Source organism: Argiope bruennichi, chromosome 10 (assembly GCF_947563725.1).
Source record: "Argiope bruennichi chromosome 10, qqArgBrue1.1, whole genome shotgun sequence".
Classification (NCBI taxonomy): domain Eukaryota; kingdom Metazoa; phylum Arthropoda; class Arachnida; order Araneae; family Araneidae; genus Argiope; species Argiope bruennichi.
In genome coordinates, this window is record NC_079160.1 from 79,614,736 (window position 1) to 79,639,633 (window position 24,898).

The 24,898-nt window shown below is 29.1% G+C and overlaps 1 protein-coding gene across 1 annotated transcript; it reads left to right on the forward strand.

The window, feature by feature from the left end:
- The first annotated feature begins 7,496 nt into the window (after positions 1-7,496).
- LOC129988650 (uncharacterized) lies at positions 7,497-10,823 on the forward strand. The gene is made up of 2 exons (XM_056096921.1): positions 7,497-7,586; positions 9,664-10,823. The coding sequence occupies exons 1-2, from the start codon at positions 7,583-7,585 to the stop codon at positions 10,773-10,775; spliced, it is 1,116 nt and encodes a 371-aa protein (XP_055952896.1). The 5' UTR covers positions 7,497-7,582; the 3' UTR covers positions 10,776-10,823.
- Positions 10,824-24,898: the final 14,075 nt, after the last annotated feature.

The following is a 24,898-nucleotide window of genomic DNA, read 5'->3' on the forward strand; positions in this document are numbered from 1 at the left end:
TACTACATAAACAATCATTTTTTTAGTGAAATAGCACCGATTTGCAGTAGTGCTAAACACCTTATTCGGTTGTACACATTTTAACCGAATGTCCAGTTTTTAACTTCCAACGTCAATCAATTTTTAATAGAACGATTTTATCTCTTAAAGATTTAGTAGAAGAAAACTCCACTCTAATGTCTTCCTTTTTTGCATTCGATTGGCTTTTTACGTGATATATGATTGCTTTTAAATACTTAACCATTTTTTTTCTTTAAATGAACTAGTTTTAATTTAGAAATCTTTTCACTGTAATTTTACGTTACCATAAGTTCATATATTCACAATACGTTTGGAATAATTTTTGCACTTTTTATTTTTTATTTTTTTCCCATACTTTTACGTTGAATTTGTATATTGCACATAGAGCAATCTGATGTATGTATCTTATGAAATACATCATAATTATATTTTAAAACTCTTTATTGATGTATTGAAATAAGAGTATCTTCTGAATACTCTTATTTCAATCCTATAGTTAGTTTTTGAGATGAGCAAAATTATTTTTATTTTGCTCTCGAATTTAATACATATTCAATTTCAAACAATGATTCACTCAAAATAGAAGAGGGAGCCTTGCATTCAGCAACCGTGTCGCCATCTATCGATTTTTCAAGAGACTTAAAATCTTTTGTGCAAAACAAACTTGTAAATTTAATACAATGTTTCACATTTTTCCATAGGTTTCAGATTAAGCAGACAAGGCAGCTGTCTGAATCGATAAAATAAAGGTTTGGCAGGCATTAAAAACTATTACTCTAATTATCAAATAAATAAATTTGTAAAATATTTTACATTCTAAGAATTATAAAATTATATGAAGATAATGCATGATTATACTAAAGTTTTAAAATCAATTCTTGTCTTAAGATGAACAATGAAATTGGGAAAAAAGTAATAAAAGCTTAAAATCAAACAAAAAATGAATCAACTAATAAAAGAAACGCAGGCGGAACGACTGGCCTTGCAATCCATGAAAAATCATATTATAAGAATATAAAATGTGTAATAATATTTACATTAAAACCCCTTTTGCTGGTTTATGACATATTCACGACACCGTCACATATTCTAAAGTTTTTTTTTAATCTTCAGACTGCCATTTTTAGTTGTTAAAAATTAAAAGATAATTTTGCGAAACGACATTCTGCCAAATTAATTCACAGACGATTTTTTTTTTCTTTTTTCATTTAACTAAAATTTTGCAGTTTCAAATATTTATATTAAAATATTTTTTTAAACAGCTTAGTGAAATGCAGACAAATTTCTTTTATCACAAAATCTTTCTAAAATACATTTTATAAAATGTTTATCTGTTTCTACGAATGACTTTTTGATAATATGTGCTGTGAGACCGCTTAAATGAATTGTCACCAACTGCTCGCATAGGCAGAAAAGCTTTTTAAATGACCAAATTAGTCCAGAGAGATCGCATAAAAATTTAAAAAGTGTAAATTTTTGAAAATTAATGGCAGAAATGTTTCATTAGCATAGTCTTATTCTTTTTGGGACACTGTGCCAGTTGCCCTAACGCATATTATATTTCTATTAAGTTATAATGTAAACACAAGCATCTCATAAAAGTGTGATTGAGATCTTCTTCGAATTTATTTCTAGCAATATATTTGTTCGGTAAATATCATAATCTAAATCTGTTAATAGACATTTAGCAGACGATTCCTTTTCAGACATTTTATAACTGCTACTATTTTTATTTTGTTAAAATAGTATTAAAAAGTAAACGCAAACGATTTTTTCCTTTGATAAACATATTTTGTTAATATTATTCCGTTTATTTTTTTGTATAATAGAAGATGATCAATTGTAAACCTTCTGGAACCTGGCAATGTTTGTAAGATACGCTGTTACGTTGAAAGAATAAACAAGCCGATGGAATTCAAAATTGCTTGGAGTATTATTTTAGTTTTAAGAATTTAAGATGCTCTGCAAGCTATAGTTTGAAGCTTAAGAAAACGGGTAGTTTTCTAGAAGGCATGCAAAAATATAAATATCCAGAAAGTTAGATTTATACTCTCTTTATATTTAAAAACAAGAAATCTCCATATGAAGTAAATGAACAAAAAATAAAAATAAAAAAGATCATCACTTGGTCATAAACTTATTTAGAAGTATTCACAACATACTGATAGTTCAGGACAATTAAATTTAATCAATAATCAAAATGCTTCTCATATTTTGTAATTTGTTCAAAATAATTAGTTTGGAATAATAAAATTATTCTAAAATTAACAAAAGGGTACAAATATATTATATGCAGAGAGTACATACCATTATTTATTAATTAATAATTCTTCTGTCTGAAATATATATAATAATTATGATTAATGTTATTAGGATACAAAAAAGACGAAATAACATTGTTTTTTAAATTAATAATCTATTATAATAAATTTATGATTTTTTTTAAAAATATAAATGGAATTATTGCTTTAAAAAAACCCAGATATAAACGAAACAAAAAATAGCACAAATGTACAAATATGTAAATGCAGAGCAATTTATTTTCTTATAAGACTGAACTCCTTTAAGGTGTTTAGGGTGTTTTGAGTTAAATTCTTTCATTGAAAAAAATAAATTGCCATATCATGCATGCATTTATTTATTGTTATGAAATTCCAGTTTGTTATATTTATTATAAACTAATAAATTAGATATAAAAAATTGCTTATTTTAGAGAAATAAATCTGATTTTCATTTACATATTTTACTTACCTCATTGGTTTATGTTGACTTCGTGTCATTTGATTACAACAAAGCAACTTTTATTAAGCAGTTAATATTGTAAAAAAACGGACGGCAGTAGCAGCCTATGTTTATTGACTTAATCATTAAAAGATTTTTAGGAAATAGTTATGAATATTAAATAAAATATAATAAATTAGGAACACTTGAAATTATATTAACGAGAAAAAAAAATAATAAAAGACACCCGGCGTCTTGGCAAAAGGATAGCGCGCCTTCTCCGTAATCTGGACGTTCCGGGTTCGAGTCCGGTTCGGGCACGGTTGTTCTTCTGTGTTCTATCTGGGAGGTGTGTGAATGCGCTCCCCTGCAAAAAAGGAGTTGCGCAAGCGAATGTGACGCATGAAGTAGCTAAGGAGTACTCTTGGCCCTAGTTGGCGCTACTGAAAAAACAAGAAACGCTCACTCGGCTTAAATCGCTGACAGATAACTGTCAGTGGGCTTGTAAAGTTCCATAAGTCACAACGCAACAACACAGAAAAAAACGCGATTGAATAAATAATCCTTTCATACCTGGAGCCCTGTATGCCGGACATATAATTTGAACCGCTGTTAATTATTGATGAAATCGCAAACTATTTTTTTAGTTGATTCCTTACTTTCGTTTTATTATTATTTTTCTAAAAAATTCTCGTTGCAAAACTGGTAATCGATTCATGTGTTTATTATTTTTTAATCATGAATTCTGTCCGCAAAACTGAGTTCTATTTTTTAAGTTATTACTAGTTTTGTTTGCCATTTCAAATGCTTGTGTGATAATGCATTTCTGTTTGGTGAACATTATATAATAAATTTTGTGTGTCGCTTCATTTTTTGTAGTAAAAATATTTAAATCAAACGGCATGTCAGCTATACCGGACATTCCAACTCAGTGCATGTTTTGAATGGCTGTAGTGCCGCAAAGCTGCAAGCGGATATTTTTTTCTTTTTTAATTCTATTCAAACCTTTCTTTAATTTAAAATACTAAATTCAGTCAATTTAAAATGTCATTATGACATTGATATTAGTATTTTTTAATCCTTTTTTAGAGCATCATCTTAGGTTTTAAAAACCTATATAATCATGATTTCACTTAGGAAATTCTTGAAAATATTTTTTTTTCTGATTTGAGCAACGAGGTAATCACACTGGCCATTCCGCCCCTCCTAATTAAGACATTCGGAATAAATCGGATTGACCGGAACGCCGCGACAGCAACTCTGGCGGGAACTATGCTTGGGTCCTAATTGCCATCACGGTGCAATCCATCCCGTGGGAAGCACGCCCCGTCATCAATAGGAAGTAGCTGATTCTCATCGTTTCGGTACCCTCCTGGATGGCGAGAGCCAACCACCATGCCAGAAGCATGGTGGTTCCTCACTTCTCATCCTCATTTCTGAGTGTGCCCCGGTGGGTGGAGCAAAAAGGTAAGTCATATCAATGACTCTCCGAACATTCCGAATGCACACGGATAATAAATATTAAATGACCGGACATCCACAACATCAACACTGCCGGAAACCATGGTCGAGTCCTAAGAGCTATCACCGGCAACGGTACAACTCTTCCCAAAGGAAGCACGTTCCGCCATCGATGGGAGGAGTTAGCAACCCTACCTTTTCTTGTATCCTGCAGAGTGGCGAGATCCAACCACCATGCCGGAAGCATCTCACCCTCAATTCGAGTTTCTCATCCCGGGGAGAGGAGCAAAGAGGTTAAACCAACAATATTTATCGGAAATGCAAAATGTGCTTGCATCAAGAAGGATTCATAAATTATATAAGAATCTACGCGAAAAATTTTAAAATATACTTTACATACTTTCTTCGTAGTGATTATTTGATTTCTTTTCCTAACATTTAAATAAATTTTTCATATTGTATGATTGTTTTTATCTAGCTTTTCAAATTTATTGAATAAACTACTTTCAATATTCATTAAATTGAAGAAAATCTTAAAGTTACGATTTGCACATTTTAGTTTTACAAACTTTTTAAAAAATCTATCTAAATTTTTCTTTTTACTGAGCAGATTTTTTTATTTAAATATAATAAAGTTAGAATTAAACAATATAATTTAATGCAATAGAGATTATTAAATTTTTTATTTGTTACTCTTATATATTGCATATTTAATGTAGAGTGCAAATCTTTCAGTTTTAGAACTTTCTATCATAAATTTTTCTAAATTATTTTAATTTTAAGAAAATAATATCAACAAAATTCCTAATTTTATATATTAATATAATAAATTAAACTTAAAAACAGAAATTTAAAAGATAAATTTCGTTAAATGAAAAATATTTTACAGAATTGCAATTTTTTAACCTGTTTTAATAATACGCCTTCTACAGCTGTTGTAACCCAATGTCCGGTATACAGTAGACTCCCGATTATCCGCGGGTGGGTTATCAGTGCCTGCCACACTAAGTTTTTTTTTTTTTTTTTTTTTGCTTATGCTTCCAAAGCAAGAAGCAAACACAAATGACTGATTTCTTCAAAAAGGTGTAGTTTTACAGCTATGCTTTTGTAATTATATAATACATTATAGTGTTAAAACAGTACATATGTATTCATTTTTCTGTGTATCCTTGACGCCTCTCGTAAATACAAAGCACTTTTCTGTTTTCATTAACAAAATGCATTTTAGGTTAGTTTTGAGTGATATACTAAAATATTAAGCGTTAGTTAAACATTTCCTGCTGTTTATTTTACGTTTCATTGTACATAAAACGATTTTTCAGAGTTGGAATGACTGTTTTCTCTTTTACGATACCCGTTTTTAGCTTTTTTCGGATTATCCGCGGCGGCCAGGCCACCCAATTCCGCGGATAATCGGGACTTGGACACGCTGTAACTTTTTAACATTTCATCTATAGACTTGAAATTGTGTTTATGTGATACTCTATGCAGTAGAGTATGTGTGCCAATTTTTTTGCTTAAATATTTCATAATTTCGACTGAAGGGCATAAAATGATATTCGTATGTAAAGCGATTAGAAAAATCTGAATCTAGAAAAATAAATTGAAAAGCATCCATACATACACTATAATAACCTGTTGGCACACTCTTCTGTAATACTAAACGGTAATTTTCTTTATTAATTTCACCGACAAGTACCTTAAGCACTCATTGAAGCCAACAATCCGCACACATTTTTACTTTCTGGCATACGTAGTATAGAGAGAGTATATTAATCCTCAAAAAATTCGAACTCGAGCTTTTGACGAATCTCCACGTTTTAGACCTACCTGAGATAACGGAAAACACATTTTTGGAAAATGTCCGACCGTCTGTCAAAAGTCAAACATAACTCAAAAAAACTTTGAGCTAGACGGATGAAATTTGGTACATGGTCTTTACATCAAATTTCTAGATTTCTATCAAATTTTGTACGAATTTCGCCACGAGGGAGTTTGTCTGTCTGTCCGGCTGTTCGAATATAATTTAACACGATAACTACAAAATGAAAAGATCTAGATAGATAATATTACTCAGAATTAACATTTATAGTCGAGACGTTTATCAGATTTTTAACAAATGCAACAAGGGATTGACCGTCTGTCGGTTTGTACTTTTAGAAACATGTAAACTCGATAATTCAAAAATACAATGACTTGAATATATAAAATTACAGATGTGATTTTGTGACCACAAGTGTAGCTTTGTGTCAAATTTTTGTTTCAATCAGCTGAGAGAAATGCGTATAAAATACACATTCGTTTTCCGGATACTATTAACCACATGCCAAGGATTAATCGCCAAATAACTCGCCAAGGTTGGCACGATAGATTCAGTAAAAATGCTATATTCACCCAAAGATTAATATTTCCTAATTATTGTACGCCCTGCAATATTATGCGCCCTACAAGGCGTTTTCTGGGATAATACCTTTATTAGAGAGCATGCGAGAAAGATTTGAGGGGACCACACCATCTGGTTTTCCATCATGATGATATCTTAATCGATCGATAAAAACAGCAGGCGAAATGCACCATTTAATTCACATGTCACCATGTCGGCAATTCTGCCAAATTAATTTCTAGCCAACGAGGGGTGGAAGGAGGGGAGGCAATTATCCCTTTGAAATAACACTACCGCCGTCCCTGTAACGGTTACTTATTAATAAAAAGCTAATCTGGAAAATTTCTAAAACGTTATTCAAATGAAAAATTTTATGAGGAATCAATTATTATTTCACGTAAAAAAATAATAAACTTTGCATTGTTCCATATAAAAAAATAATTAACTTTGCAGCAAAGCTCTTACACTTTTATCTGTTGAATTATCACTTCAACTTAACATAATTTTCCATTCGGATAACTACAAGGAATTTATATCATATATAAGTTATTTAATACATTTGAAATTCAACAAACTTCATATATGAATTTGAAATTTAAAATTTATGAGCTAAACGTTTTTTATTACTAATATTATATTACATATTTCCTTTTTATTTGTATTTTTGTTGACATATTAATTTCTATGTTGGCGAGATGCCACTGATTTGATAGTCGCCATTTCCTCAGCTCTGAGTGAAAACATATTCGCCAATCATGCCAAACAAAAGATAAAGACGCCACTTTAGTAGAAGGAAGCGAAAAGTATTGCACCACGTTGCGATGCTGTTACAACCCTGAGCGTGAAGTGAAGTTCTTTTGGTCAACGTTGTGCAATCTTTTTCGTTTGATTATAAATACAAAAGCGTGGAAGAATCTGACAATTCAGTTCGACTAGTTCTACTACAACTTAAAAGTTCCGACGAGAGAAGAACGTTTCCGAGTTCCCTCTGTCAACATGGGTAAGAATAAATATTTTTCTGCTTCTTTTTGATTTTGATATAGAGTGTTTTTTAAACTTCGAGCTATTAAAGATAAATAAGCGACTGTATTGTCTATATTTTTTGGCTGTTAGTACATCTAGTTTGTAGGTTGTTTAATTTTTATTGCACTAAATATAGCTCCTTTTACATTGTCAGTGTAGTGAAAAAACAGATGAATGAATAAACGAAAAAAAAAAATATTTATAATGAATAAAAATAATTGAATTTCAATGTGGGAATTAATTTTATTTTTTCATATTAGTTAAACACTCCGATGGAATTCTTTTTATTTTGATATAGATATTAATATTTTTCAAATTAGTGAAAACTAGTTCAAAAAATATTGTGCTAATTGCTGGAAAAATCATAAAATTTAAAGAACATTCGTTTAAACTTAGGTTTTTAATTGTTTGTATTTATTTTCATTTTTTGGAGTATTAAATGATATTGATTATAGGTTGCCTGGAAAAATATTTATATAAATTTGTATAATGATAAATTTTCCTCGTAGATTGTTAATTTTTATTAAACATTATTTTGATTTTGATTTTTCGGTTCAATAAAAATCTGTTAAATTAAATTAGCAAATAAGTTGTGTCTTTATTTCAAAACAAATTCAATGTTGTTTTCCCAATTTAAATACAGAAAGTTTTCATGCTATGGTATCATAATTTGGATGTACTATTCTCATTATCTATGTGAAAAAAAAATTTGTTTTTCCTTTCAACAAATATGCAACATAACACTCTTTAAAGAATGTGGATCTTATACATTTAGTATTATATACATTAATAGGAAATGTTTCCACGTAATTTATAATTCATTATGCATTGCAAATGGAATTAATAATTTCTTAAATTGAAAAAGATTTCTTTATTTTGTCAATGGATTTATAGTTAATAAAGCACATTTCGACTAAGTTCACTAGTGTAAAATATTATTACATATCGATTACGAATCTGCTTGGAAAGTTCCTTTGAATTAATAATTTTCAATAAATTGTGTTCGTAAAGTGATTCGGTATGTTTTACAATTACTTGTGGAATTTTTTTTTATTTTTTTCTCTCATCTCTCCTTTAATGTGTAATTTATTTGCAATACATAAAACATTTATTTCTCTGTGTTTTTTTGATACTTTCCGGTTACTCTATTACTATTTTAAAAAATTTATTTAATTTATTTATATAAAAATTTTAAGATTGAAAAATTGAATGTATTTTTAATCAAACCGGATATTTTGAAATTAGTTTATTTTTTTTCCTTTAATATTATAAAGATTAAGTTTGATGTAAAAGGTAATTAACTATATTTCATAAAAGATCAATTGCCCTATATTAGAAACACTTAATTGTTTTATTATTTTCCCAGTAAATCTATATATTCACTCTTTCAACTTTTTTTTTTTTACTTTATTATTGCATTATGCTTTTTTTTTATTATTCTTTGCGCGCCATGAAGATCAATTCAGGTTTTACTAACTCATATAAAAGAAAATATCTTTCATTATTTATTTATTTAAAAAAATAATTTCAATTTTTTATGAGATATTTTAATCGTTTTACAAGAGTATTTGTAGTTGTCTTGTAAATGTATGGTTTTTATTTAAAGAATTAGGATCTTAAAATTAAAAGTGTTTCATTTTTCAAAAAAATGAAAACTTCTAATAATAATTTGGAATTATTACATTTTAATTGAAAAAAGAATGGCTGTCAGATATGAATATTATGCACTCTGATTATGTAAAGAAACTGTTCACTAAGAAACAGAAGGTATTAATAATATTACATTCTTTTCTCCGATTTAAAATCAGCATTGGTAATATTTTAAATCTTTAAATATTCTACCCTTATTTCCAATAAAAATAAAATATATATGCATTAATGTGCAATAGATCGGTGCAATATATTTATATTTTTAACTTTACTTTTATTGGTAAGCCTTATTTGTATGTGATATCGCTATTCATATTTCATTATAAAAAAAACTTATTAATAAATGACATTATCTGTAATACACACTGAATTATTATTTATTTATTTCTCTTTTATTGTTTTAGGAAAACCAAGAGATGAAATGCCTTCGGGCAACTTCTCAGCCAAAGTAGAGAGTGAGCTCTCACCAGTTGACCCTTGTCAGGGATGGGTCAATTCTTGTGAATTCTGCGATAGAAGGTTTGGCGAATGGGTAGATGCGGACGAAGAAAATCTCGCCAAAGTACCATCAAAGCCTGGAATTTTCCAAATGGCATTTAAGAACAAGAATACAACCGAAATTGTTAATATAATCCTTGATAATCAAGACGTCCAAAAGGTTGCTTATGAAACTGTTGATAAAGCCAAAGCACTTATTGCAGACAAGAAGTCCAAAGTTACAAAAACTGTCATCCTTTGCAGGTGGATGATATTCAAGAAAAGCAGTGACAAAGATATTGCAATTCTCTGTGCTCATTGGCACAATAATGGTGTTTTACCAAAGTTCCTGAAATCTTGGCCAGGCCTGGATAATCTTCGAAAGACAGATAGTCTAACATTTTCAGATAAACTTCAAAAGTGGTGTTATCCCAAGAAAGATGCTTTTTGGAAAAAACCAAAGCAACAACCAGCAAAGTTGCTTGAGATTGTTAAAGAATGTAAATGGACTCAACCATGCGAAATTTGTGATGTTTATTTCACCAAGTGGGAAAGATTGGATGATGTTATCGCCAATCGCAAAGCACCCGATTCTGTTGGATTGTATGAGCTTGCCGTGCGTTGTGGACAGAAAGTGGACAGGGTACAAATAACCTATTGTCTCGACAAATCGTATAATATTAAAAAGAATTTGGAAGGTTACAGATTTTGGAATTATATCTTAAGAAAGAAAGAGTATGTTAATAAAAATGCTTTTCTTCAAGTTCGGTGGATAGAATTGCGAAGTACCGAAAGTGACAACAGTTGCTTTCTGTATGCTCACTTGTTGAATGGTGACCCTGATGCAAAAAATCATTCTCAAGAGGGAGAGAAGGTACTTGAGAAAAACAAGCATTTTGTCTGTCGCACACATGATAGCAAATGGTGTTATGTATTAGATGATTTTAAAGAACACAAAGTTTCTAAATTTAAACAGAAAAAGAATATATTAAGTGATGTAGAAGAAGACATACTGTATCTTAATTTTGCTGATAATTAATGTTGTAAATGATGTTTAATTTATTTGTAAATAAATTTTTTAAGAAAATTCTAATTTTGTGTCCTAATTGCTATTTGCTTTTGCTAGCTTTTCAGATTTCAGATGTAAAATCTTTTAAAGACGATTCAATCTTTGCACTCAAAAATTAAGCGTAATTGTTTGGAAATTTAGATTTTTAAATTTAAATAATATAATTTGTGGGGCTACTTAAATCAAAGTGTTTTGCATCAAAGACGCATTTAAAATTATGAAGAGACTCTGTTATATAATATTATTATCTTTTAAGTTGAGAGTTGGAAGCAACATTTTAAGAAAATGTTCCTTTGATAAATAATTTCTTGTCTATTATAATGCAAATAGGAAAATTTATTTAATAGCATCCTCTTATATTGTTTTAAATTCAAAAAAAGAAATAAATAAAATGCCTATAAATAGACACCTGCCATCTATCTAACTATGTATTGTAAAAAAAAATATTTATGTTGAATCGATTTTAATAAGATTTGCATTTATTTTATAACAATAATCATCATTTTATAGCAATCATGATTTGGTTGCAATCATTAAAAGTATCCAATAAAAACGATTATATGTATTCATTGTTCCTTTAATCCCATAATTTGGGTTATTTGTTAATAAGCCAAACGGAGAAATAAGATTTTCAGGTTGTTATTTCCACTTCCAGAAGTTGATTCTTTCTTGAAACATCTCTTTAAATTTGCTATATATTCAGCTATATAAAGAAATAAATTTAACAAAGCATTTTCCCAAAACATAATTTAATTCGTTTATTAATGGATTTTTAAAAATTTTAACTCGTAATTCAATTTACAAATACTATGGATTCTTCACAAAACATTATTTAATCCACTATCAGGTGGCAAAAATTGCAAGGAATAAAAATTTAACCATGCCCTTCTTTTAATAAGATGATCCATTTAGTTTCGCATTTCAACACATTTTTAAAATGTCTATAATTTATTTATATAATGTTTTTCATTTTGTTACCATTGTGCATATGTATTTGTTTTATTCTTCTGTTATGACACCAACTGCTCTGCATCGATAGGGATACAGATGAAACAGATGTCCAGTCTGACAAATATTTTATTAATTGTGTGAATGTAATGAAAGCAATGGGAACTTGACCGATTATATTTGATAAAGTGTTAACGTTATCCTGATATTTTATCTTTAATGAAATTTTTTTTACAAACTTATAAATTTCATAACTGCAAAAATAAAATATATTTCAATCGACCTGCTTGCTGCTCTCAGCCTAGCGGCCCACAGGCAAACAACGGTTGTAATCCAGGACTGATACCATGAAAATCAACTACAAGTATTTTGGTCTGTGGTGAAAGCTTATAAGCCAGTTAACAGCGACGCTACACGGGCAGTTGCTTTTGTATTGTAGTGATGTTACTGGGCTGCGAACCACAAGGTCCGAGGTTTTATCGTCGCTTATCGCCAATTCACCACAGGTCATACTGATTGATGAAATAACCGAAATTTTATGAATAAACCTAAAACATTCACGAAAAAGTTCAGTGTTGTAGAAGCTCCTTAGTTAGAAAGATTACGAACATTCAAACCTCTATAAAATGGAGCTCTTATTCTGGTGAAGGATAAAATCCATATTATTTTCAAGTATTTATAGAAATAACCATATTTTTAATATATCCAAGTAACTTCAACCTGTTCAGAAATGTTAAAAACAGAATTTGTGATGTTTTTTCTTTATTTTCATGTATCACTATTTATATTAAGTGTAACAGTTTTGAAATCAGGTCGATTTCGCGTCAGATCAGATTCTTTTGAAGAATAATATCTGCTGAAATTAGTGAAATGCATAATTAAAAAAAATTGCAAACATTCAGGAAAAATTCGCTAGAAAATTAAAATGGTATAAATAGAAAGAATTATTTTTAAATTTAAAAAATATGCAAATATTATTTCTTGTGCTTTAATATTTCCGAAAATTAACACGGAAAAACACTAACACTTCTAACACTTGATTCTAATTAATTAAAATTTCAAAAAAAAAATGTTCCAAAGTAATTCTTAGCCTCCAAAATATATTCGAATTTTTGACGATTGATATACTTTCTCTGTACTAAGTATATGAGTAAGTAAAGTAGTATTTTTCAAAGTTGCCAAAATCAAAATTATAATAAATCAATAACAAGGTGATAAAGTTTGAAATTTGGTGAAATGTAAAACTAAATTTATCAAATTTAATTTTTTGAAAAAAGAATTTCGTAATGTGTACTACCTGGGTCCACCAAATCTGCCAGCGAATTTCACAATTATGAGATATATCCTATAACTTCTCTTAATTAGAGATTACATTTATAAATGTTTCTAATTAACAATACCATTGCCAGTTTAAGTATCTATATTTAGTTTTAATTTTATATTTCACAAATAATTGTATAGATGGCGCTACTGCTGCGTATTCATTTTTCAGTTCATTCGTTCATATTTTCATTTTATATTTCTATAGATGAGTTTTTCTAATTTTTTCTAATCATTTTTGAATAAATTAATGAAATTAAATAAAAATATTCTCTTCACAATCAAACGGTTTTAAATAAATAAATAACTGAGACGGAAAAATTTATTTTGTCGCTAAAAATTTTCTGAAATAATTATCATTGTATTTAAAATATTTTAATTTCATAAAAATCTTTTTTATCGGAAACCTCTATAAGCAATAACAAAGATTTTACAAAAAAGTAATAAAATAATAAATTAAAAATATAAATAAAATTTTGGTGTAAATTTAATTAATTAAGCTTAATGAAATAAATAAAATAACTTTTCTTCCCATATAAGTTTTGGTTTATCCATAATTTCATTTGTGAAAAATGTATCTTCTTAATCCTACAGATGGCAGCACAAGCAATTGACGATTGTTGAAACACAATGATGGGTTTACTTTGAAATCTGAGAAGAATAAACTAGTTCAACGAGATATATTTTGTTTATAAATTTTGTCATGAAACTTCTTAAAAAAATAAAATGTCATAAGTTATCCCTTAATTCAAGGATCAATAATCTTTAAAATAGAATTCCTCCCTAAAGATATGAAAAATGATATGGAAGATTATTTTCACACAAATTTAATTTATATTTTTTAATTCCGAGGCTTTCGTTCATCTTGTAATTTAATATTTGCTGGATTACTGAAACACTGTTGTATATATATCTGGATTTTTTACTAGATAGCTGTCTATCTCCTCTTGGATGAGGGGCGGTTGCTAGCAGGTCGGATAATAAAAATCATTAGTTTTGTTGCCAAATAAATCAATTTGATAAAAATAAAAATCATTAAATTATAAAATATTAGGACTATAATTTAGATTTGCACTGAATTATTAAAATCATTATTAAATAAATAATCCCTCTAATAATGGCCTATTTAAATACTATTAATTAATGGTCTATTTATCTAATAGGTTATGTAATATTCCACTTATCTGACTTCTATGATTTTTAAAGCTATATTTGTTTGAAGTTTTTTATTTCCTTATAATGTATCATAATAATTTATAACCTTATAATCATTTATTTGTAAATACATCAAAAACTCATAGTATGTTTAATTATTCATTATGTCATAATTTTTTTCTATTAAATGTAAACTAAACATATACTTTCATGTATTTATTAAAATAGAAAATTAAATTAAGATAAACATTAGCATTTTAATAATGCAAAAATTTGTTGAAATGTGAAGCTGAATTGACTAGTTATTAAAAGAGGGATCTCATAGTTTGCATTGCTTTAGGGCATAGAATGCCTAAATCCACCACTAAATATATAAATATTGCAAAGTTTAGCTTTTCATTTGGGTTTTATTACTTTATATATGTAGACGGAAAATGCTCATTAAATTTATTATTGTTTTAAATGTACCGTTACGGATTTTACTCTTCCGTCGGAGTTCTTTAACTGCTTTGATGGTCGATGCTGAAATAAACAGTCCTTTAGTAGAAAAGACGACTTTTATTACACACAAAGAGACGAATACACAGACGACAAATATGTACAGCCGAGACGAACACACAGCAGCACACTCCAATAGACAGTAGCTCACAAGTACAAATCGACCACAAGACACAAAGCGATCAGACAGAATTCATCAGGAGAGGGGATCTTCGGAGCTTCACTCTCCAAACGGCTGAAATTCTCAACTGTCTCCTTGCTTTAGCTGTATCCAACTGCCGACTCACTACTACACGACTGGCTACTCCACACACGACACGACGCTGCTTCTACAATAAACGCCAGAACTCGGAGCACAGCAGTTCAGCACTTGCTTGAACTCCACACAACTCTGTACTATTCCGCCGTTGCTTCGTTATCCTCTCGACAACTCGTTGCTTGTCGACTACTCCGACTATTTATGATTCTGGTTGACTGCAGCATGAGACTTCTGGCCTTTTATAATGCCCAGGAGGCGAGCCGAGAAGTTTCTGGGCGTATCTCAGTTCCTCAGTAAGTTTCCAGCAATATTTATTTTGTTGCCAAATTCGTCGCCAAGCTTTAAGATTACTGATACGACACCCGATCAGCACCTACAGGGCTGATCGTAAAACGATCTTTCCAATGATTCAAATAACTGTACTGGGAAGCAACTTTACAGGTTTGTAACATTATGTTTGGCTGGAGTAAAAATTCAAGTAAAATTCTTATTCCCGCCAATCTAAGCTTGATTCTGGCTTTGGAACATATTTATTTTGAAATTTAAATATCAGCTCCAGTCTTAATTTTTTTTCGTTCCCTTTTTTTATGTATTTTAATTGATTATATCGATTATATATTTTTTATTTACTTATGTTTAGTAATTTTTGTATATTTCGATAAACATGAAATTATTATTAAAAATTTTTAGCTAGGCAAATATATATGTTTAATTATTGATTCTAGAAGATTCTAGAAATTATATCCATTACATTAAAATGTATTAAAAATTTAGAGCATAAATAAACAATGGTTTCAATAGAAAATCATTTATATGTTCAAATGAAATCCATGCTCTATTCTTTCTAACTCCTAACCTAGCAACATTATTTCTATTATAATATTCATTTAAAATTAATCGCTGCTCTTTTTTCAAATTTTTTGAGATCCAATTGAAATTTATTTTCAACATTATCTTGTTTATATGTTCTAAATATAAATGTTTCTAAATATTATAAATAAAGTGAAGTAACTTCTAATTTTATTTTATCATTTATAAAAAATGTTTAACACATAATTGGTTTCTTAGGTCTTGGAAAGCGTTTTACATATTAAGGCCGATTCTCTGTTAAATGTTCTGACACACATCGTTTGACAAGTAAAAGTAAACTTGTGTTCCTGATTATCTGCACTGTTCTGCTCTTTTCGGGTAAAAGCAATTTCTCAATTTGTGTTATTGGTAACTTTCATTCAATATATTTATCCGAAGAAGTTTTCCGAAATGAGATTCATTTAATGAATTTATATATAAATTTACTGGTATCTAGACTTAAACTGGAAATGAATTACAATTCGGACACATCGATATTTAAAAAAAAAAGAAAGAAAGAAAGAAGAACATTATTTCATAGATTCATCGAAATCAATAAGACTATTTTATAGGCACTTTTTCTTATTTTCCAAGTATATATATCAAGTATTTTTCGAATATTATTTAAAACTCGCCTTATTTCTAAGTATATATTTCTGTCCCTGGAATTATTTTCAAAGAAATATAATGAATAAGTTTAATTGTTTCTTCTTAAAAGTCCACCAAATCCTGTCATAAACAATTTTCTATTTTCTAAAACTTCTAAATTGCAACAATGTATTGTTTCTGAATAAACATTATAAAAAAATGATAGTACAGATAAGCAGATTAAAAAAAATAAATGTCAAAAAATAAATTCTGATTCTGGATTTTTAAATAAAAGCGGAACAGATGATCAATTTATTTAATCGTTTGCAATAAGTTAGGTCTCTGATGAGTTGAATCGAGTTGAAGTGGAAGAAATATGTGAAATGAGCTAATGGATATTAGACTAAATGACAATGATGTAAAACTAAAAAAAAAAAAAATGTTTAGGCTTCATGATATAAATGTAAAGCAAAATTGAAACACATGGAAAATTTATAAACGAAATAAAATAATTCCAAATCTAATATAAAAAGAAAGCATATATTAAACTGTAAAAATTTTAAATACAATATTTACATATTATATATATTTTTTATACAATATGTATTTTTTAATACAATATTTAAAATAGAATTTACAGAAACAATATAAATATAACAGAAATAGACAGTACATAGATCAGTAGTGACATTTTAAATAAATGAAAAAGTGATGATTTGGTTAGATTATAATCAAGTTCAAGAAACATGCTGTCGTCTTGCATTTGGTTAATATTATTATGGATATCTTTTTTTCATGAAACAGTAATTCTATCACTCACTTGATTCAAGATTGCTGAAATTATAAACCTGGATTCTTCCTGCTCAAAAGAACATAAGAATAATTATGTTCAATTGAAAAAGTAGGAGCTTATTCTTTCATAGTTACAAATCAGTATACTGCTCAGGTTGAATTAATGGAGGCATTCGACAGTGTCTATTATGAGTAAAAAAATTTGGCCCTTGTTTATTCTTAAGACCCTTATGTTTATTTGGCGATTTTCAGATTACTCCAAGCTCACCAAACTACGAAATACTTAAGATGCCAAGATGGTTGCATTCCTGGGTTTATTTGGTGATTTTCAGATTTTGCCAAAATAATAGGTTTATTTGGCGATTTTCAAATTGCGCCTAAATCGCCAAAGCCAAGTTGCCAAATACCAAGTTGACGAGGATTTACATTTTTTTGGCGATTTACATCTGAGGCAGTAAAACTAAACAAGTACCAAAAATTGTGCATTGTCTATTGCTAATTTTAAAGCGATGTTATATATTTTTACTAAAATAGCATTTTAATAAAAAAAATATTGATATAAGAAAATATCAGAAATAAAGTATATGAAAAAATCAAAAACATTAAAAATAAATCTGTTGTCAGAAATTCATTCAATCTGATTTGACAAAATCCCTATTGTTTGATAACATCTTAAAGAATATTGTCAATATTTATTATTTATGTAATAATAATTATTAGTAATGGTATTTTTAAATACATTAAAATTTGCATTTATATACATATATACATTTTTTGTATAAAGAATTAAGATACTTAATGATGAATATTGGATTCAAGCTACATATATCAACAAAAAACATTTCAAGTTCGAGTTAGTTTAACAGAAGGCTCTGTAATTTCCTTAGGTGAAAAGGCGATCTATTTGAACATCACTCTCAGTGTACAAATATTTGATTGAGCAAACAAGTAAAAACAGGCAGAAAATTGCTGAAACGCTTAACGGCTGTTACCAAACATTTTTATCGCTTTTGTATGCAAACAATCACAGCACGTCCCTATAAATTGTTGCATCAAAGGCTACTCCTGCTTGGTTCGACCGCAGAACAAATCACTGTATTCGCTTTTGAAGTCAATCAAAAAAAGGAGAAAGCGTGAACTTTCAATTGTGCAGACGAACCCCAAGATCTACAATCAGAAGAAAGAAAAATGAGAATGACCTAAAATTTTCTTTATATTCAACATCCATTAATGCTCTGTGTAAAAGTCAATCGTTGAATTCTGTAGACGTTTTAGCTAGCTTTGAGTTTATATAGTACCAGTAAGAAAGCATTTTGACAAATAAAAGCATATTTTATCAGGCAAGAAAATATTTGACTATTTCATACTTTGAATTCATCATATTTATAAAATTGATTATGGAAATCATTCATATGATTACATCATCATTGGGGATGAGCGATGACAGAACTTCATCATAGCGATATATCGACCAATACATATCGATATTTTTCGATATATCGTAATATCATAATTTATTTATAGTATAAAGGTTAAAAATAGCATCTCTTTAACATATTGACATATCAGAACGACTCCATATAAAAGGAAACTTCAATTTATAGTAAATAAATTGAATAAAATAAAGGAAGTTAGAAAATAATTTTGCGAAAACCCTTTTAATAAAAGTGTGTCAATGCAATATTTGCATGTTACAATTTATAATATTGCGTTTAAAATAAATATTTTTATATAATGGTATATGACAGTATTTATAGAAATATTAACAATAATTCTTTATGAAGGTCAATAAGTTTAAACAGCAACAAAAATAAACACTAACCGTTAACCAAAAGGAAATCGAAAACATAAATTAATTGTGAATATCGATTTATTATTGTTGTTGTTTCTAATGGCCTTGTCGTAGACAAGCCCCCTGACAAAGCCGAGAGAGCGTATCTTGTTTTTCAACAGCGCCATCTAGGACCCAGAATACGTCTTAGAGACTTGCGCGTCACATCTCTTTTTACGGGGCAGCCTTCATTCATTCATCCACAGATCGTAATTTAGACCTGAATCAGAAAAAGATCACCTCTGAACCAATACCCCCAGTGGAATTATTCTCGACATGGAGATCGTTGTGACCACGACAGATTTATTACTGTTACATATAAATGAAGCCACCACACACACGGAGAGTCTTCGGCCGGAGGGGTTCGAACTCACAACTCAAGGGTTTATTGTATCGCGATTTATTGTGAGCCGCTAGGCGAAAGCGGAAGTATAAAAGAATTTCTTTTTTTATTCGAGTATGCTTAAGTGTGAAAGTATGAGCTGCGAATAGAATTATGAATTCAATCTGAATTAATCCTTTCTGCTTTTACTTCTGAAGATGAATATTTAGAGATTAAACAAAGAACTGCCTACAACTTTCTGATAACCGCAATTATTTTTCCATAATGGCATCATTCAGTTAGGAAATAGAAAACAGTTTATTCCAAAATGACATGCTTAAAACAAGCATTCTTATATATTAGAATATGACAATATTTATAAAAATATTAACAAAAATTTTGCATGAAGGTGAAAAAGAATGAAAAGCAACAAAAATAAACACTAACCGATAACCAAAACGAAATCGAAAACTCAAATTAATTGTGAATATCAATTTTTTGTATCGCGATTTATCGTGAACTATTATTCGTGATCATAATTTCGATACATCGATATTTTTCCAAAACTGGCATCAAAAAATCGATTTTTTTTCGATAAATTCAAAATCAGCACAGCAATAATCACCATTTACATTTATATGATTAAGAAATCATCTACATCACCAAAATAATAGACTAACGAATAACTAAACTAAAGAAAACTAGGAGTAATGATTTTAAAGAATAGAATACTGTTTTGAAGTAAAATTATGACTAGTGAAAGAAATATATTGCATCTGGCAATTTGATTACTAAATATGAATCAATGCAACAAATGCATGAACGAAACAATTTCATTTCTCTTATAAATTTCAAAGCGTATTGTTAAATAATAGAATATATTTCCTCGTTAATTTAAAAAAAAAAACTTACATTATCTGTAATATTTCTGATTTAATGATAAATATTGAAAGCATTTTGTAAGAAATGACAGATAGTTAAAAAAATTATTCTGTTAAATTCTTAAAGATTTTTGAATATAAATACTTAAATATTCTTGATAATTATGTAACAGATAATAATGATTTTTTTGTCGAAGAAAAAAATTCTTTCCATAATTTATCTAGGAAGTGATTAGACTTTCTGAATTTAACACGAAACGCCTCTCTATATCGGATCCAGTGTTGAAAATCGAGGACCTCTTACTACTTTACTTTTTCCATAAATGATAAATGTAGTCTACATTTAACGGAATAGGACTTAAGTAATTTATAATGCTCACAAAATTACGACATTGAATTGCTATTATTAAATAAAATAGGAAGATTACGACTTTTATTTTCTATAAATTTACAGTAAAAACTGCGAAGGACAATTCCTTAGAATATAATTTTTTTAATATATTCAATTAATAATTTTGCGATTTTAAATATTTACTTGCATGTAAAAATGAAAGTTTTTAAAAGTACACTTTTATTAATTTACTATAAATAGAGTTTTTAATTTCAATTATTTCCTACTTCTTGGACTTTAATTTATTATTCATTGTCAACAAATTATTAATGAATCTTGAAATCAATATTTTGTACGACATCTCTACAGATTTGTACAATTTATGCAGGAGCAAGATTTAATTAAATTAATCGATTAAATAATAATTAAATTCTATATTCTTGTAACGAAGCACATACGACTCTACAAAATTTCAAAACTCCAGTATAATAAGAACAGAGTGAAAAACGGATTGCATAATTCTATCTTTACAAACACGTAACAAGTCAATTACATAAAAAAAGAAGTTAAAAAAAGAAAATGAAGAAAAGAACTATCGGGACGTTTTATTGAGGCAACGCGGAAGATTTTTTTACTCATTCATGCACCGGCGGCAAAATCTGGAATGTATGATTCTTTTCGAGAAGTAATTAATACCGCAATTACCAATTCTGCTTACTAGTGCTTCCATTTACCCCCAAAAAATTATCTGCGAAACGAATAATCTGATCTTATTAAAATTAAAACAAATTCAATAAAGAAAACTTATACAACATTTATTGAAAAGAAAAAACAATTCACATTAATCATTAATAAACTTTCTCTACATTAACAGTCAACCAACAACAACTATTTAAACCGCCAATGCTACCTGTGGTTTCCAAGTAGCAAATGACAGCCGTTAGAACAAGTTAAACATCTCAACACAATCATAGATCCATTTCATCTGTTGCATACATAATCAAGGCGGACAGCCAGCCAGACAACGCCTCTTATTATACCCTCATGTAATGCGTCACAACGCATCCTTTTTCGAACATACGCATAACCGCTTTTTTTGCGACAGGACCATCCGAAAAAACAGCTGTTAAGGTCGATCTTATACAATCGTTACTTTTTCTATCACTTCCCGCCGAAAAAGGCAGCTGGTTTTCCCTCTGTTTCACTCGCTCGTCGCTATGGTTACCACCTGCTTATAGCTTGCTATTGGCTCGGTAGACAAAGTGTTTTGATAGAGCGTTGATGATTTTTCTAGATAAAGAAGATTATGGAGCGAAAATTGATTGAAAATGGTAATGATGGGAAATCATTAGTTTTAGCTGTGCCGCCCTTTGGACTTAGTAGTCCCAGGCATAAATACAGAATAGGGACTCCTGATAAACAAAAAGGAATAAATAAACATCCTTATGAAGAGAACAAGACATAAACAGAATTTAGGAATATGTTTATAAAGAGTTAAATTAGATATTACTGCTAATAAAAGAAAAACCAAATTGATTTAATAATGTTTACCTTGCTTTAAATCCAGCACATTTATCTATTATCTCTGCTAAATTAAACCCTTTGCAGTCCACTGTCCAGCATCACTGGGTATCACATTTTGGTTGAACAGATCCACTGTCCAGTATCATTGGACATATTTCATTGACTTAAACAAATAAATAAATTCATTATAACTGTATTTTTTCCATCTATTCAAATTGATTTATTTCGTTCTATAAATTAATTTGACCTGGCTATCAGCACTCTAATAAAATCATTAGACCGCGAAGGGTTAATCCTCATATAATATATTTTAAATGTCTTCGGTTATTACGATTTCTCTCTCTCTCTCTCTCTTTCAGTTTTTTTGAGGGCTTGAGAATGTCGGAAATAAATTCTGCTAAATTTTATAACCTTATTACAGGTTCCGATTTACTCAAAAACTAGATCGTTAAAGGAGCCTCATCAACTCTCCATTCTAGTACAAGTGAAATCTCAGGAAAATTTTCAAAAAAATTTAAAAAGTGAGCAATATTTGAGAAAATGAATTGTATTTTCGCCCTATATAAAGAGTCAACAGCTTTTCTTCATACTGGGACACAACTCCAAAATATTTGAATTATAAAATCTCTAATTACATTCATTTATATGTAATAATAATACAACATAAATATTGCTTGGTCTCTCTGCTGTGCACAATTCTTGACATTTCATTCTTTACAACCCCTATAATGTTATTTGTTTATATAAAAATATCAGAACATATTTTTTTAAACTAACAGGAGTGGTCTCACGAAAAACTTTGTTGTGTATTCTCTAATAAATGTGTTTATGCATTATTAACCTTATATCATTGGTTACACAAACTAACTTATTAGCATGGGATCTTTGATGATTAATTGCTGTAATTCGATTAATATACAAACACCGGAACACCGAATGCGTATTTTGGACGCTTTTTTTTTCCATAACGACAGAAATCAAAGTAAAATTTGACAGTAATTTTTTGACATTACAAATGTAGCCACAAAATTACATACCGAATTTCATATTTTAAGTTACTGAGTTTTTTTAATTATCGTATTTTTATGAGTGAAAATATAGAAAGATAATCCTTTGACAGATTTGGCTCCAAATTTTATATGTAACTGCACTTAATATTTCAAATGTATGCACCTAAAAAATATGAAATGGCCATTCACAGCTAATTGATTAGGATCAGCTGGTTTAGAGAATTTGGACTAAGGCCATCGGAATAATATTAAAAATAAGTCAGATTTTAAAGTGTAATGAATTAAATAACTTATTCATTGACTAGATATTTCCGTTTAGGATGAAATTTGTATAAGTTAACGAACTCAAGTTTTCATTCAAAGGCTTAGTAAAGACTGGTTTTGTTAAATCTTATTACAGATTACTGCACCTGATTCTAAGATTAATAGTTAATGAAATGATCATTGCTACCCATTATTAATCATATTATGGAAGGTGTTAATGGGTTTTTGTGCATATACAAATAATCATTTCGCAGTAATTTTTGGGTGCGGCTCGTATCTTTACCGGGAAATTATTATTCATTCAGTTGATTAACACCTCCTTCTAATGTCTTCTAATAGTATATATCGCCTCTTACTTTTAATAGTGTGAATACCCCCGATAAAAAATAATGATTTTTGAATGTAATTTTGATAAATCTGATTGATAAATTTAACATTCCAAATAAAAATTAGTTTAATTTTTTTTATTTGTTTGTCTCGCTGTTAGGATTAACTCACTTCGAACTTAACCAAAATGTTTCTTATGAATCGCAGTTAACGCCCAAAATAATATTTGGTTTTTCTGGTAGTTGCACATTAATCGCTTGTCACTGATTAACCCCGATTAATCGATATGAGGAGAGGGGGGGATATACCAGTTTTGTTCAAAGAATCAAAACTTTGAATTCTTTCGCAAATAAGGGACATCTAGTCAGTTTGTTGTTGACTCTAATAACAGCAAATGTCTACAGCAAAACTTACTGATAAACAGAATGGATTTGAAATCACAATATTATCCACTGAAACACATTAATGATGCTTTAAAAATTGAGAATGTAAGCTTTTCAAAATTTATTTTCTACTTAATTAACTTTTAAAAAATATTTTTATGAGGACATTCCAAGTAAAATTTATAATTTAACGTCATTTTTAAAAATTTTTTATTAGTACAGGCAATTAAATGATTGTGTATTTCGTGAATAGACGGTTTCAGCATTCTTTTCTTTTATGCTTTCTTTATAACGGGTTCAAAATGCTTATGGTTTGTATATTGTTTTCTTGTTTGGACTTCCATCTTTAATTAATAAAAAATTATATCGATTAGTTATTTAGTTTCTTTTTTTAATCTCAATTTAAAAATGGAAGAAATAGGGAGCATTTCAAATATATTTTACTGTATTATTTTCAAAAAGGCGAGAATGAATCGCAAGCATGAAAGAAATTATATGCCGTTTATAGAAATAAAACTTCGGAAGAAAAGCAGTACCAAAATTATTTTGCCAAATTTTGTTCTGGCGTGTATTCACTCAAAAATGCACAGTTCTGTTAAAATTGATAACAGTCGTATCAGCCGGCATCCTGGCCTAGGGGTAGCGCGTTTTCCCCGTGATCTGGGCGTCCCGCGTTCGAGTGCTGGTTCGGGCATGGTGGTTCTTTACCCTGTGTTCTATCTGTGAGGTGTGTGAAAGAGCCTCCTTTCAAAAAAGGGTTGTGCAAGCGATTGTAGGCTCATCTTAATATGAGCTATAAGTCAGACTTCTA